This window comes from Anomalospiza imberbis, chromosome 9 (assembly GCF_031753505.1).
Source record: "Anomalospiza imberbis isolate Cuckoo-Finch-1a 21T00152 chromosome 9, ASM3175350v1, whole genome shotgun sequence".
Taxonomy (NCBI): Eukaryota; Metazoa; Chordata; class Aves; order Passeriformes; family Viduidae; genus Anomalospiza; species Anomalospiza imberbis.
In genome coordinates this window covers 27,525,952-27,541,220 of record NC_089689.1, presented here as the reverse complement: position 1 = coordinate 27,541,220, position 15,269 = coordinate 27,525,952, and the positions used below count along the sequence as shown (strand labels likewise).

Below are 15,269 nucleotides of genomic sequence, written 5' to 3'. Positions count from 1 at the left end.
GCATTTCTTAATGGAAGATGAAAAAGTTCTGTTGCCTGTGAAATGTTGAATGTTTAAAGCTTTCTGCTCTCTAACAGCTTTCTAGTTTCTCTTTGTTTCTCCATAAAGTCTGTTCTTTCCCAAATTATTCTCTCTCCTCAGAGCAATCTTCAGCTCAAAGTGAGGACAGATTTGTACCTTGAGCAGTTCAATGTCTTGAAGCTGAGATTTGTGGTAGGGAAAATACGTGATGTAAGGACAAAAGGTGGTCTTGCCCAGATTCCCATATTTGTCCATAATTAATGTATTTCTTTCCTGTTAGTTTCAAAGGTTTTATTTCTAGTCAGGAGTTAAATAGACCCATTCAGTGTTTATATTTATGCAAATGATCATCGTGTCACTCAGGTTGCAACATTAAAGAAAAAAAGCCAGATATTTTACATGCCTTTGAGTATTGAAGTGATTACAATTACCTACATAAAAGGAGTTGCTTTATTAATTAATTAACTTGGAGAAAAATGTCTAGTGACCCTCGGAAGGAATATCAATAACTGAAACATTAATTATGTAAATAAGATCTGCCTTTACTGTTCATTATTCATTGTTTAACATGAAAATTACCTCTTAAAATAATGCTTACTATATTTCAATAAATGTCTAGTCTGCTTAGCTTGTCGCTTGGATCTAGATTTTGAGTCAAGAGCTGTAGTGACATCAGACTTTGGGACACTTCTTTTGAGCCACCAACACCCAGTTCCGGATTGCTGGGCTGGCATTTTTTGGGGATGGGCTCTCTGAGGCAGCAAATGCCCTTTGGGAGTGAGTTCTTGCAAAACTCTTGTCTGGAGAGACAGAGTTGCTGCATTTCATGGGTGAGGAAGGAGAGGAAAGAAGCAGCAAGATACTTGCAGGGCTTTTGTGACTTTTCCAAGGTTTCAGAAGGGAGGCTGCAGGACCAGCCCAGCTCCAAGTCCTGTTGAGTTGTGGAATTGAATTTTTCACTGAGTCAGAGGCAGCAGCACCAAGGCAAACAAATACCACAAGGAAAACAAGGTTAGCCCACGTGGCTGGTGACTGTGATCCTGTGCACTCAATAAACTTGCTGGTCCTTTTTACATTTGGAGGATGTGACTGAATGCCTCCTGGCAAGTGCTGCAGGTAATTTCGTTCAGGTTATGAGAATCCTTTCCTTGTAAAGAGCTCTGCCTTTTTGTTTTCTAAAGTTTCACCGAGCGTGTTAGCAAATTCTGATGAAGGATTCCTGGAGGGTTTTATTCCTTTTCACATTCCTAAAGACAACACACAAAGGTTTCCAGGGTTACTTTTTGCTCAGGTAGCTGTGAGTGCACCTGTAAGAGGAGAGAGAGGAAGAGCTGTGTTTTATTCTCATAATCTCAAAGGCTGTGCTGCATGTAATCTTGAGTGTGCAGACAAAAAATAGTAGCTGTGCAGTCCCAGAAAATCCTTTACTCTTCACACCCTGTAGAGCACCTGCTTATGAGCATAAGACTTTCAGATTGCCTTTTTTTAATGCCTCAGAACTCGCTTTGCCCATAGCAGGAAGGGCTGATGAAGAAATATGTGTGTCCCCCCCTTTCCCTTGTAGCGTGATGGATTGTGGAAGTCCTGATTGAAAATTCTAATCACAGCCTTGCAGTCCTTCAGATCACAACCCCTGACAGTTGATTCACTCCTTTTCATGCCTGCTGCCTCTGAGTGCTCCTGGTGCCTCGTCTGCATGAGTCTATCATTAGCACACAAAGCATGATGGATCGGCCGGGGTGCCTCTGTCCTCAGAACCCGGGAAATGCTTCTCTTCCAGAATCAAAGAACCTGTGTGTGACATCGTCATGAACGAGAGAAGAAAGTAATACAGTGTTGGAGGTGCCTGTTTGCTGCCCCTGTTTAGAGGGAAAATGATGCATTATGGGGACTGTAAGTACCTGGCCTGTTTGTTTGGGGTTTGGCTCCTGGCTGGGAACGATGCAGAAAAAAATCAGGGGTGTGGAGCAGTGCATGAGCTGAGACTGGCAAGTGCACAGCAGTTGTAATGCTGTTTGGAAATCAGGGCTGAAACACTTCCAAAATTCTACTTAAAGTTCAGCCTGTTAATGAAATAATTTAAGTTTCAGTGAGATCTGATGGCCAAGATGATTACAAATGATCATTATTTTGATACTGACTGGGCTCAGTTCACTTTGGTGGATTCTCTTCTACAGACCCTTTCAACAGGAAACTTTTGCAAATGTTTGCATCTTGCAAATGCTTTTATTCATCTCTGTGACTTGGCATTTAATGTTTCAGTGAACAAGACAGTTAAGTTTTGGCTCCAGTGAAAGATTGATAGGAACAATTTTCGAATGTGGTATCACAACAAAGTGAAAATATGTCATGTTCAAATACTGAGCTCTGATGCGTCATGTGGTCTTGTAATAAATGAAATAGCACTACCAACCTGACAGATGTGCAAGAAAACAGTTTTAAATTTATGATGATTAATTTTCAAGATGAACTGCAATGAAAAAAATGGTTAGTAGATACTTAAAGAAGGTAAGGGGAACCGGCTTTCTGAAATGAGAACAGGCAGGTAATGATAAAGCTGCCTTCACTTTTATGTTTTGCTTTCTAAAATCTTAGCAATGGGAAAATTCATATTCTGGCTGCTGCAGCTGGCGTTAACAGCTACTCATGCAAGTGTAGCATCTCATGGGAATTCCACTTCTTGGATTTGTGCTGCTGTTTCGTGCTGGTTGTCTTGGAAGTAGGAGTAACTCAAAGCAGAGCTGAAGGGTTTCTACCTGGTGATTCTTTCAGAGACACCAAAATAAAAAGGCACTGAACTTAGTGAGAAAACAGAAGTAGGTTGATACTTCCTTGAAAGAAGACCAAACATTTCTGAAACTCCGCATGTTCGTTCGTTTTGAGGATTTGCCACTTGAGCAATGACTTTATTTTGCACTAGGGCAGTTAAACGTAAAGCATATTGTTTGGTAATAAACTGATTTAGTTAAGCATTGTAAGGTAATTTCAGGCTATAAACAGCCCTCGATAGCCTGTAGTGAAATCTACTCCTGCCAAATGCAAGGAGATAAAATACTGCCCATCCCTAGCAGTAAACTCCGTTATTTCAAGGAGCTGTGTCCCAGTGAGACCAAAACTGAGCTTTCCAGTTGGAAATGGAGAAAAAGCAGCCTCAGAAAGGATGTGGGCTGTACTTTTTTCAGAACAGGAGTTCAGCAGGGGAAAAAAAAAATCCTAAGTGTCAGTGTCATGTAATTTTGAAACAAACAAAATGCCTTTAAAAGGAGATGCTTTGTTTGTCATTAGCGCTATCAGCTTTTGCATGGGAATGTTTTAAGTTGGCATGTTATGTGGGAAACCCCAACAATTGTCTGCCAGCTGTTGATTTCATGCACTCTGAGAACAGCTGGTCTCTAGCATCTCCTCGTATCTGACCTTCCTCATCTTCAGCAGTGCTCCCTCTTCTCTGTTAAACACACTTGATGGTTCTAGATTTTTCCCTTATTATTTGAGGGAAATTATTATAATTGTTTGGGACGGTGGTTGTGGAACTCAAAGGCAGTAATTTATCTGTGGACTGCAAATTAAGTTCACTTAATAGAAAGTAAAAATTCCAGAAGCCATTTTGGCTGTCTGAAGATAGATCTGAATGCATGTGTCCATTTTTTTTCTGCAGAAATACTTGTCAAAACAAGGTCTCTGCTGGTCCCTATCAGGTCCCAGAGGAAAGAAAAAACCAAAATGTCTGAAGAGCTTAAGGATCCAAATAGAAAATTAGTATAATAAGTATAAAACTGTCAAAACAGATGAGGTGTATCTGGAAATGTACAGTTTATTGTGCTTGCTGCCTTTGGTGCACTTTGTAATGGCTTTCATACAAGTTGCTTTGGCCCTTAGTCTTTATTATCAGGAATTGTTTTTATCCACTGAAATCTTCAAAGAATAGCCAAGATCATGCTGAAATTCAATATCTTTACCTCCAACTAATGCCAGCGTCTGTGCTGGAGGGAGGAATTTTATTTAGCAGATGCTTGTGAATGCTCTGTCCCTGCTCTGGAATCGCCAGGAATCCACTGAAAATTCACTTCTACCAAATCTGGGATTTTTCCCAATCTTACTTTGTTTTAGAAATGAGCATAATCCGTGAGACTTTCATGATCAGCACAGATCAGTTGTACTGTGGCATTTTTACAGTTGGATGGAATTCAAAGTTTTTTAGGCACCAATATTGGCAAGCGTTGGAGTGTCACAGGAATGTGTTCTGAGGTCTGTTAGCACCTGGCATGAAGTGACCTGAGGAATGCATTCATTGCTTCCAGTGACAATTAGATTGTCTCTCTTTTGCAGTTTCTGACAAGCTTGGCTCTCCAATAACCTGTGGTTATTTGCCCTCTGAGTTGATGAAGCTTTGTACGTTTTGGAGGTTAATTCAGAGAACATTTGAGTTGTACTTGCCACCGAAGAAGTTCCATTTAGGGTGGGCTGTGTTTTATTTTAAAGGGTGTAAGGCTTCATTATTGTGTAAGGATTTATATTGTCTTTAGTTACACACAAGATCTAATGGTCTTAAGGCATAAGAAAAGTAGTTTTATTTTTAAAAATAATATATTTTTCTGTTCTGTATTTTGTCAGTGTTAACTCATATTTTCTGATCTGTTTAATTCAGTGAATTTCATCATTCATTTCATTACATCAGGAAAGATTTCATGAAATGGCTATAAAGGCATATCCAAATTGCTCTGTATTACCACGGAGAGCTGCATTTCTGGCCTTTGAAGCTGTACCCAAGTGCACTTTAATCCAGGCAGCAGGAGTGGTGCTCGTGTGCCAACTGTGACAGCTCTGCTTCCAAGGCCACTGTCCAAGCCTGTCAGGGCTCACTTTTCACAGCCTGCTCCTGCCTGGTTTGGGCTCTGACTTAGTTCTATTCACACAATGGAATTCCTATTTCCTAGGTCTGGCTGTAAGTTTCCCTAAACAGACAGAGTGGATTGTTGTGTAAAATTTTTACATTTCCTCCCGTCCTTTGCTTGTGAAAAAAGGCTTCTTGTTTACAAAATATTTACTATATTAGTCATCATAAATATCATAAATATATTGTATATGTTTACTATATATACAATCACTATAATGCAAACATGTAACTTCTTTATAGAAAATACTCATAAAACTGGGTTGATATTTGAGATTACTACTCTGAATCCTGGCAAGAGGTACCTAAATTCCATCCACCACAGTAACTAACATTTTGACATTTACAGATGAGCCTTTGACTTTACAGTTTGTCACATGTGACCTATGTATCCTTGGCTGTAAATACCTGGAATGTGGAGGATGAAGCTGGAATCTATCTGTGCATGTAAATGTTTGCTTTTAAATTTCACTAGAAATAATTTTCATACCTTAAGATAGTTCCCCATCTGTAATGTGAGTTGCAGTTGGTACAGTTATTGGATTATATTGGAATTAGAGTATTAGAACTAATTTGAATTAAAGATTGTTTATGAGTTTTGGACCTTATGTAAAATATTGTGATATGTACTTTGGCAAGATAAACTAAACTGTTAGTGGAGATTTTAATTTTCCACTGAGACTGGAGAAATAGTTTTCTCCTAAATACTGAGTGTAGAGTATTTTATGATGGCTTGCCTATAATGAATCTTTCAGTTTGTTGATGGAGCTGCTCAAACACACCCAATAATAAAGAGTGCCAAGAAAGCTGAATTTCCATCCTGCTCTGTCACTCTTTTGCTGGGAGTGACCAAATCACTTTTGCAATAGGTAATTCAATATTCTGGTTTTCTTTTTAACTTATGTCTGGCAAATGAAGGCAGACTGATCAAAAGGCACATTGTCAGATTACATGGGAAGTCAGGATTTTACTTCCCCAAGAAAATATGAGTTTCCCTATAGCCCATTTTAAGTCCAGTGCCATACTTTATTAGGTATTAAAAATGTGATCTGTAATAAAATTGAAAAGAATGTATTGGTATGTTCATGTTTTAAGCAGTAATGGCTGTGGCTTGTCTGAAATGGCCTAGACTTCATTTTAACATCCAGTGACAAAGTGGAAAGGCTGTACAAACGTATGGTACTTTAATTAATGGGGGCAATACTGAGCTTTGAAAGTCCTCTGGAGCTTTTGTCTCTGTTGGAACATTGTGCTGTGAATCTTCCCTAATAGTTAAAGCAAATGAAGTAAAATAGCCTTTGGGCTATTTTGTTACACTGTGTTGTTGGGGGAAAAAAAATTAATCCTGTGCCATTTTGCATTTGCTGTCTGTGAATCAAACTGTGAAAGCTAATTTAAAAACTTTCACACTCGGCTTGAATGAGGACTGTCAGTGCTTGGAGAATGTCAAATTGAATGCAATTAGCTGGAGTTGGGCTAGCCTGGATAAACCCATCAGCCTCAGAGTGCTCAGCCTTAATGACTGCCCTGACAAACTAACACAGAGGTTACAGGAAAGAATTTAAAGGCGTTAAAGTCCTGCTGAAAACTTGCCCTGTAGAGAAGAGGTCTTTGAAACCAAAATAGTTTGTACACCAAGGGGCAGGGAAGTGGTGAGACCCTGTGGAAAGTTAAATACAGCACAGAGGTGCAACCGGGAAAGGGAAAGAAAACCACTGATGAACCTGCTCAGAAACTGTAAATGCATCAATTACTTAAGTACTTGTTAATTGTTAAGCAGCAAGGTAGCATTTGTGGTCTCTGAAGTCGTTGGGTGTCAAAGGCATTTGTAGAAGAGGCAGTGGTACAGCTGTGGTGGAGAGAAATAAATCTTGGAATGTTTAAGGGAATGGTGGCACTAGGGCTGTTCTGGGCTGGGGAAATGATGGGGTTTTGAAGGTCATCTCTTAATTGTATCTGTTCATCAAACGCTGCATCGACCTATAATGGGGACATGGGGTCCACACTTTAATGATAAAGTGACGTTCCATGCTTGGTTCTGTGTGTTCAGAGTGACTTTCAGATGGGATGTGAGCTGACTGCGGGTGCTCAAGGGACAGGGAATTTAGAAGAAAGACTGGAGGGAGAAATACGTGATGAACAGCTGAAGTTGTGAGAAGAGTTATCTGCAACATCAGCTGCTAATCTAAAATGTAATGACTCTTCCCTTGGAAGATGGGATGTTTGCCAGTCAGTGGACTGTGGCTTTTGGGACATTATTTTTCCATGAGAACATGCCAGAAAATGTGTTTGGAGCTCATTCAGAACATTCCTTTTTCCTTTCTTTTCACTTTTTCTTGGAGAAGACTCCCTGCAGAGTTTTATCTCCAGGTGCTGAGTGAGGTCTTAGCCCAGATTATTCCCTGAGAATTGTAGTGAGTGACCCCTGATTTTCCTCATGGAGAGGGAGCCCTGATGGTAAACTGAAAAGAACTGAGTCTGTAAATTAGCATTTTACATGTCATCCCTTCTCACATGAGCAACATGAATTGTGCAGACAACAGCAGCATTTTTAGCTAATGAACCCAGCCATGAGCACAGTTCACATTTAACATATTTACAGGGGGTAGCATCCAGTCAAAAAATTCCATTAATTCTTTTTGCATGAATATTGTGTGCATGAGTGCATGCATTTATGTGTGCATTTGTATGTATGTGTACACTATTAGTGTATGCAGTGTTAAAGCATATAGAGTAATTCAAGAAGAATCACTGAGGAGGTTTCATTAGGCATGTAAATGTATTCAGCAGAAGATTTGAAATAACTCTTTAATGGAAAAAAAAGGAAAAACTGTGCCATTTGACATGAGAAATCTATTTTGGACTATAGTATATGCACAGTCTGTTTTCTGCTTTCCCTTTCTTGAAATTGTTGCCTGAAATATTATGGTAGCATGCAAAGGCTTGAAGATTAATTTTAAATTTAATTTGCCTGAATGCTGCCAGGGTATTTTTACATAGACAGTAAAATTGCAACTTGGTAATACGTGGCACTCAATTTCTATAGAAATTGAGGATACAATTTCTATAGAAATTGAGGCATTCAGGATACAAGTTTGGGCTCATAAGTAAAATAATATGAAATCACACATGTTAATGATGATTTTAAAATATTTTCAGGACTACGTAAATGTAATTTTTGCCTTGATTTTGTTAGTTTTATGGGCAGCAGGGGAGAGAGTTTGTAGCAGTCATATATATGTATATTTAAAGTTGTGAATGAACTTTTTTTCAATCTGTTAATCCAAATGTTCTTTAATGGCTAAAAATAGAATCAAATTACTTCATATAAAAAAAATCTGGGACTTATTTACTGAGCTTCAGGCAGAATTATTCTTCCAATAACATTCTGAATATTCTTGAACAGAATGCTGGAAGGTTACTGTGCTGCTGAAGGCTGAGCTTCCTCACCTGTGATGGCTGATAATCTGCTTGTCCTTCCTGACTTCAGTCCTGATAGGAATGCCTGTTTGGTGAAAAAAACAACATTGTAATGGCTATTACAATATGAAGTATTTGCCTTGGGGTGTTCAACATCAGTTGTCGGTGTAACTTTATCTTCAGGCTCTCTGTCATCATCTTGGACAGCGCAAGACCTCGAGCTGGGCCTCCGTATGGGGAATGCTGCTCTCCTCAGTGTTGCACCTGAAATAAATCAGCTGGCTCAGGGCTGAGCCTGGTACTTTGCTGTGTCCCACAGGTGGTGTCACATCTCCAGTGGGATGTAATTCATGGGGAGGACCAGAGGACATGAGAGAAAGACTTTTTTTTTTTTCTTCTTGAATGCCATATTTCCCATTATTTCCTGATGTGTTACCACTCATGCAGATCCTTGTACTCATTTAACTGCTTAAGAGTTCCCCATCTGAATAATCAAACACTTTTTTGTTTTTTTTTTTCCTCCTGACATGTTAGCCTGGCAGTGGTTTGGGAGTTCCTTTTCCTGGAAGTGACTCTTTTTGCAGTGTCCCTGGGCTTTCATCCTGTTTTAGGGTGTGAGGTGGTCCTGCCCACCTGGTTATGTCACAGTGGGGATCCTCTATGGATATCTCTCTGTATGGAATTATGATTATTTCTCAAAGGAAGGAAGGCTTTGGTTTAAAGATACACCATGAAGTCTCTGTGTGGTTGGTTGGTTTTATTTACTAAAGTAGTGCTCAGTAATTTAGTATTTAATGAAGTTGTGAATGCTCTGAGCATTCACAACTCAGGAGTTTTGTCTTCCAAGCACTTTCTGACACCCCTTTGACACAGAGACCTGAAAGTCACAGCTAGAATTGAACATTGTGCTTTCCTTTCCTATCCTGTTTTTCCCAGGTCATGAAGGAGAGTCCCTGCTGCCAGACCCAAATGCCATATTGCTGATGTAACTTTTGCAGGAGTAGGTGCTGAAGGAGTGCAGCTTTGGAGCTGAATTCCGGAAGGTGCTGCAGTGTGGTTGTTGTACACCTGTGCTGCTGCTTTTTCCTGCATGGAATTACTCACACACAAAAAAAAGGAAAAAAAAGTAAATTATTGTTGCAGAGCCAAGCACATCAGTAAAGAGATGCTGAACTTGTCGTTGTCCAGGTGGAATGAAAAGCTGTGGGTGCAGTCACAGAGTAACTTCTGTTTTCATGTGACGCCTTTAGGTACAGACAGTCCCTGCTGGAGGATCAAAGTCAGGGCTGTGAGCTAAAGGCAGTCACAGTCTGTGGTCATGGCTTGGTGAGGAAGAGGAGGAGGAGGGATGATCTCATGCCTTGGGGCAGCAGGACAAGGTCTTGGAGGCTGAACGCTGTGTGCCATTGCTCCTGCATGTGTCATGCAAGTTGTCAGCCCTGGCACTGCACTTTGGTAAGGAGCTAAAGCCAGAACTCATGAAGGGAAATATCACACAGCTTTAACACATCGTGGTTACCAGCCACCCCTGTAATTAAACCAAACATCATCAGTAACCAAATCTCTTTAAAAATGGTCAGAAAGACTAATAAATTCCTTGTCAAAAGGATTAGGTTTAACTCAAATTTTATTGACATGTTTTGGGCTACTGTAATGTGCATTTCCTTGGTTGGACTACCTGAGTTAATGGATTAAGGACCATTAATTTCAGCTCCTGTGTAGGTGTCTGTAGCTTCTGTGTATCTCTGAGTTCAAGTATAAAGTGTTTCCTGCAACTGTGATTTGAAATAAATCTAGAAAACTCTTCTAAACATTGTTTGCAAAAGAAGCAATATTTTCAGAAAATTAAGTGAACTTTCCTTTGCCAGTGTGATACCATGTCAGTAATCTCTTGTTGTTTGGTTTTTGGTTTTTTAATTTTTAATTGATTTTATTGCTAGGCACTGTTCTGTCATGTTACTATTCCCAGTGTAATAAGAATCATTATTCTGCCCTTCTTGCAGTGTTTGTGATAAAAATGTATCTGAGGAAGAAACCCAGTATACATCTTATTTTTTAAAAGAAACATCTCTGTGCTCTTTTTAAAATTAAAGAATATAATGTATCTTAGGCATCTTAAAATCTAAGTAGGATGAAGAATTCACTGCAGATGATCCTGTGGAAAGGCTTTGCAAGAGGAGGGCAATCAAGTAGGGATAATTAGAGTTACTATTTAAATATGCAGAAAGCAAAAAGCTTATCTGGAAGAGCAGAGTGAAGTGTAAGCACAGCGTAAGGCTCACGTAAGGATGATTTGCAAGCAATAAAATCACACCTCCCTGACTTTGTAAGTACAAACTAATAAGCAGTATTTAATAATGGAGACTGTAATAGAGTGGGATATAAACCCAGTGGAATGTGATTTTACCATTAGATCTTACCTGAAGGGGATGGATTGGTTTAGCACTGGCAGAGTGAGGATTACAGGTATTTGGAATGTGTGTGCAGTAAGGGATGAGAGTAATTGCTCAAGATAATCTCTGAGCAGTTAACTGAGAATAATGATAGGGGGTTGGTGGGATTTCTCTTCCCAGGTTTTACTTCTTCCTCTGAATCAGCCTGAAAGTGTGAACACCTCTGATGGGACTCTTGCTGCTCCTGTGATTTGGAAAGGTTTGCTGAAGAACAGAATTAAATGTGCTGCTAAGAACAAATCCTCCTTGGCAGAGGAGTTGGTCGGATGGTCTTCAAATTCTTAATCATCCCTGATTTTGTAACTCTATCATTATTTTCATTAATTAGCTTGAGTGGGTAACACAAACATCACACTTCTTCCAAAATTAATATTATTAACTGCCTGCCATTTAGTCTGCTGATCTGAAAAAAAGCCCAAACCAAAATGTTGAAGTGGTGCACAGGCAATAACTACACTGAACATGGATTTATCCAAATGGCTTTAACTGGGCATCATCTGCAGCCTCACCCTGTACTGAGAGCCTGCCTGGTTTCACAAGCTGGGCAAGGCCAGGCCTGCCTGGTGCTGGGCTTTGGGAGGCAGGAGCTGCTGGAAAGGCTGGGATTCAGGAGCTGGTTCTTCCCTGGGGCTCAGCTACAGAGCAGTGCCAGGGGTGCCCTGCTCAAAGGAGAAAGGAGCTGGGGGCCTGACCACTGGAATTCCTTTGAGTTCCCCTGGCCCTTACACAAGCCATGGGTGCTTAACCCAGTGGTCCTGGCTACCTTCCAAGTGGAGTAATTAAATTGTGCATTCCTGAATTCCCTCTCGTTTTAATTGGATTTGGAATTCTTCACCTTTTGGCTTTAAACTCGCCTGGCAAAACAACTGTTTCTCATTACAGCAAGGGCTTTATTCAGATCAGGGTATGTTAGCCTTGAATGTAATGTACATTGCTTTAAGTGTGCCAGGTGTTTCGGGAGAGCAGTGTACAAGGGAGAGCAACATTTTGCTTCTATTTTTAATTGATTTTATTTGCTGTACTGAAGTGCACCCATTTGATTGTTATTCCTGTTCGCTCTCTCAGTTTACAGGTCTTGTTGAGACTGTAGAATCAAAGGCAATTCATGAAAATATTTTAGATCTTTGCTGCATCCAGGAAACCTTCTGTTTGCCTCTGTGTGCAGCTTTCATCTCTTTTGTGTAGTCAGTGAAATCTAGGGCATCACTGGAAATTCAGTTTTTACTGTGTATCCAAATGTTCACCTGATCATGGAGACTGCTCAGCACTTCACAGGAACCAGCTGGTAAACAAGGGAATCTGTGCTACAACTCCCCTAAAATATGGCTTGGGTTCTACTGTGCCAGTAACTTCTGTTCATGTACTGGAGCCTAAATAATTGATTTTTTCAGTGTGTGCCACAGCACAGCACTTTAGAGCACAGGCTGCCTTGTCAATGAGTACTGTGATTCTGCAGAAATTTTAATTAATGAATAGGGATGTCCAAAAGTTGTAGGCAGTAATGAGAGTGAAGGTTTAAATCCAGGAAGGCGATTTTCGCACAGGATAAATCTTTGATATGGATAAAATTCAGATGAGTTCACTTCATGGTTCACCTGGCCCTAGTGATACCTACACTTAGAACTTGTGAGCACTGCTGGCTCCCAACCAGAACATGTTTTTCCTTGCTTAAAATGGAATTCTGTTAGTCAATTCACATTAGCCAAGTCTGAAGTCTGTGTCTGGTTGGATTTATTTGCACTGGGCTGATGACAGAGATCTGTTTGGCTTTTTGTTTGACCTGGATATGTGTATCTTCCTTAGTGCTGTCAGTCTGCTCTTGCACTGCTCAGCGAATACTCCTGTTACTGAAAATCCAAGATCTGCAGTCCTTTATTAAATTATAGAGTACATTACTTTCTCCTTTAGTATTTACCTTTGGGCACTGGGACTCTTTTTCCTAGAAAGTAACCTGGTACAGGGTTTTGTGGGACTTTCTGAAACCTTTCTGAAAGAAAAAACCATCCAAGCACATCTGGGAATCCCTTAAAAAAAACAGGTAGTAGTAATGAGCACATCTGCATTTTTTTTTTTTTTTGGTATAGTATATTTCATGTAAATGGTTGCACAAAAGTCTTTATAAGTAGGAAGGTCCCACTTGTGTTATGGACTATAAATTCTCTTTGTATAGCATTCGGTCCCTTTTCTCTGTATGAATCCCAGAGGACACCCCCAAACTGACAGAAAGCCTTTCCCTTGTGGACTTGATTTTGTTGGTAGGCAGAGAGGGCGGGCAAAACCAGCATCCTGTCTTTCATCCTTCTGGATGAGGATTAATCATGATCACAGCTGCAGAATAATGCAGATCTTAGCTGGGGCTGGCAAGGGGGAAGGGATGTGTAGGGGGGAGCAGAGGACATCTCTGTCTTCCCTTCCACCAGCCCCTCCTGCCCTTTATGGAGGAGTTGGAAGGAGCAGATCCCTACTTTTTTTTTTTTTTAACTAGTTAACCTTTCATACATCTTGTGTTTTTTTCCTTTAATCATAAAGAATGCACTCGATTTACTGGTAGCACACACACAGAGAGAATGTTTGCATGGCTTCCTTGTTTCCTTGATGATGCATCAGGCACGGGGTGCTGAAATTCTACTGGTTCAAAGGCACACAGGTTTACACCAGTGACTTTTACTGTGTCTCTGCAGGCAGCCCCGAAATGCCTTGCAGGTCAGCTGTTTTTGAAATAGACAAAAGTGTGCTAATTCCTTCAAGGTAAATCAGAAGGATTATGACATCTAGGAAGAAGAATCTGTCAGGCAGTTCTGAAGCAATATAACCAGGACTGACCCAACAGCATCTCTAAAGCTTCCAATAAAATTGCCTGAGGAGTCTGCCAAGAAGCCAGATGCTGCTGCTGGAAAAATACCTTCTGTAGCTTGGCATTTGTCCTGTAATTGCTTCCAAGAGAGAATAAACTGTAGCATGACAGTAGAAGGTGAATGGTTCCTCGCTGCATGCTGCTTGGTGATTTTTTAAAAATATTTCGAAAATAAGCTTTATTTCCTGATGTGTTACCACTCATGCAGATCCATGTACTCATTTAACTGCTTAAGAGTTCCCCATCTGAATAATCAAACACTTTTTTGTTTTTTTTTCCTCCTGACATGTTAGCCTGGCAGTGGTTTGGGAGTTCCTTTTCCTGGAAGTGATTCTTTTTGCAGTATCCCTGGGCTTTCATCCTGCTTTAGGGTGTGAGGTGGTCATGCACACCTGGGTGTGTCACAGTGGGGACCCTCTGTGGATATGTCTCTGTATGGAATTATGATACAGCAAACAACACCTGGCCTGCACAGTTCCAAGGGTTAGACAGTCATGTGGCTTTGTTTTTTCTTGTAGTATATTTTCCAGTTTTGGAAAGAGCACTGTCTGTTATTATTCAGAAATGCTGCTGAATCTTACCTTTGACCAGAAAATGCATGGAAGATGCTTCCTCCCTTTGAAAGTGGTTAATAATCTTACTGATAGAAAGCAGAGGCATTTGTGGAGCAGTGTATAACCTAATCAGATACAAATGAGATGAGAACAGGTAAGTGATTCCAAGGAAATTATTTATTTGAAATTTCTCCAGTAAAATCTAGCAGCTGTCCTCAAATACTTCTGTTGGGTATCACGCAGGAGCCTGCCTGCTGTTCATCCCAGCACTCCTGTGGGATTGCCTTCAGGAGTGGTTTGAAGACTGAACTATTCAAATGGAATGGTCAAAAGTCATTCTGCAGCTAAAACTCATCAGAGAATCATAGAATGGCCTGGTTTGGAAGGGACTTTAAAGCTCATGGAGTTTCAGCCCCTCTGCCATGGGCAGGGATACCTCTCACTACCCCAGGCTGCTCCAAGCCCTGTCCAGCCTGGGCTGGGAAACTTCCAGGGATACAGGGGCAGCCACAGCTTTTCTGGGCAACCCTGTGCCGGGGCCTCATCATCCTCACAGGAGAGAATTTCTTCCTAATCTCTGCTCTAAACCTACTCTCTGTCAGTTTGAAGTTGTTCCCCCTTGTCCTGACACTAAATGTGAAAAGTCTTCCTTGTGGGAAGGCCATACTTAGGTCACTTGACAGTTCAAAATACTGATATCTGTCAGTTGTGAACACAAATGTAGAAGTAATTATTGTTTGTTTGTGTGAATCCATACAGTCCCAGAAGCTTCTTGCTTTTTCCCTTCGCTGCACCAATGAACTTTGGTAGGAGTCAGGTGGCTGAGTTTGGTGTAATAAAGCAAAAGTCCAATTCCAGCAAGGTGAATTCCTTTGATCAGCTTTCCTAATACTTAACAGTCAAGGGAACAAGGGCTGAGTGTTGAAAAATAACAGCGAACAAAGATCCTGGCAAAGGGGCTTTTTGTTATTGTTGGCCTTAGGAAGGTTTGCTTTCTTTGCTGTAGTGTCAGGAAGCTTCAGAGAATGGAAGGGCACAATCTACACGTCAACTCTTGTGGCTGAACAAATCTCAAA

General features: G+C 40.5%; 1 protein-coding gene across 14 annotated transcripts in view; it reads left to right on the top strand.

The window, feature by feature from the left end:
- DAB1 (DAB adaptor protein 1) overlaps positions 1–15,269 on the top strand; it is a 414,913-nt gene that overhangs the window by 288,481 nt on the left and 111,163 nt on the right. For 7 of the 14 annotated variants that reach the window (XM_068198857.1, XM_068198856.1, XM_068198870.1 and 4 more), the window contains one exon: positions 1,802–1,914. The exons of 4 other annotated variants lie outside the window; for them this stretch is intronic. Coding sequence is in view for 1 of the 10 variants with exons in the window: in XM_068198868.1 (XP_068054969.1) it covers positions 1,896–1,914 (19 nt within the window). In the remaining 9 variants the exon portion in view is untranslated. Of the gene's footprint in view, positions 1–1,801; positions 1,915–10,636; positions 10,659–13,431; positions 13,757–15,269 lie in introns of those variants that run through there. 3 more of the 14 variants (XM_068198861.1, XM_068198860.1, XM_068198865.1) reach the window with 2 other exon arrangements.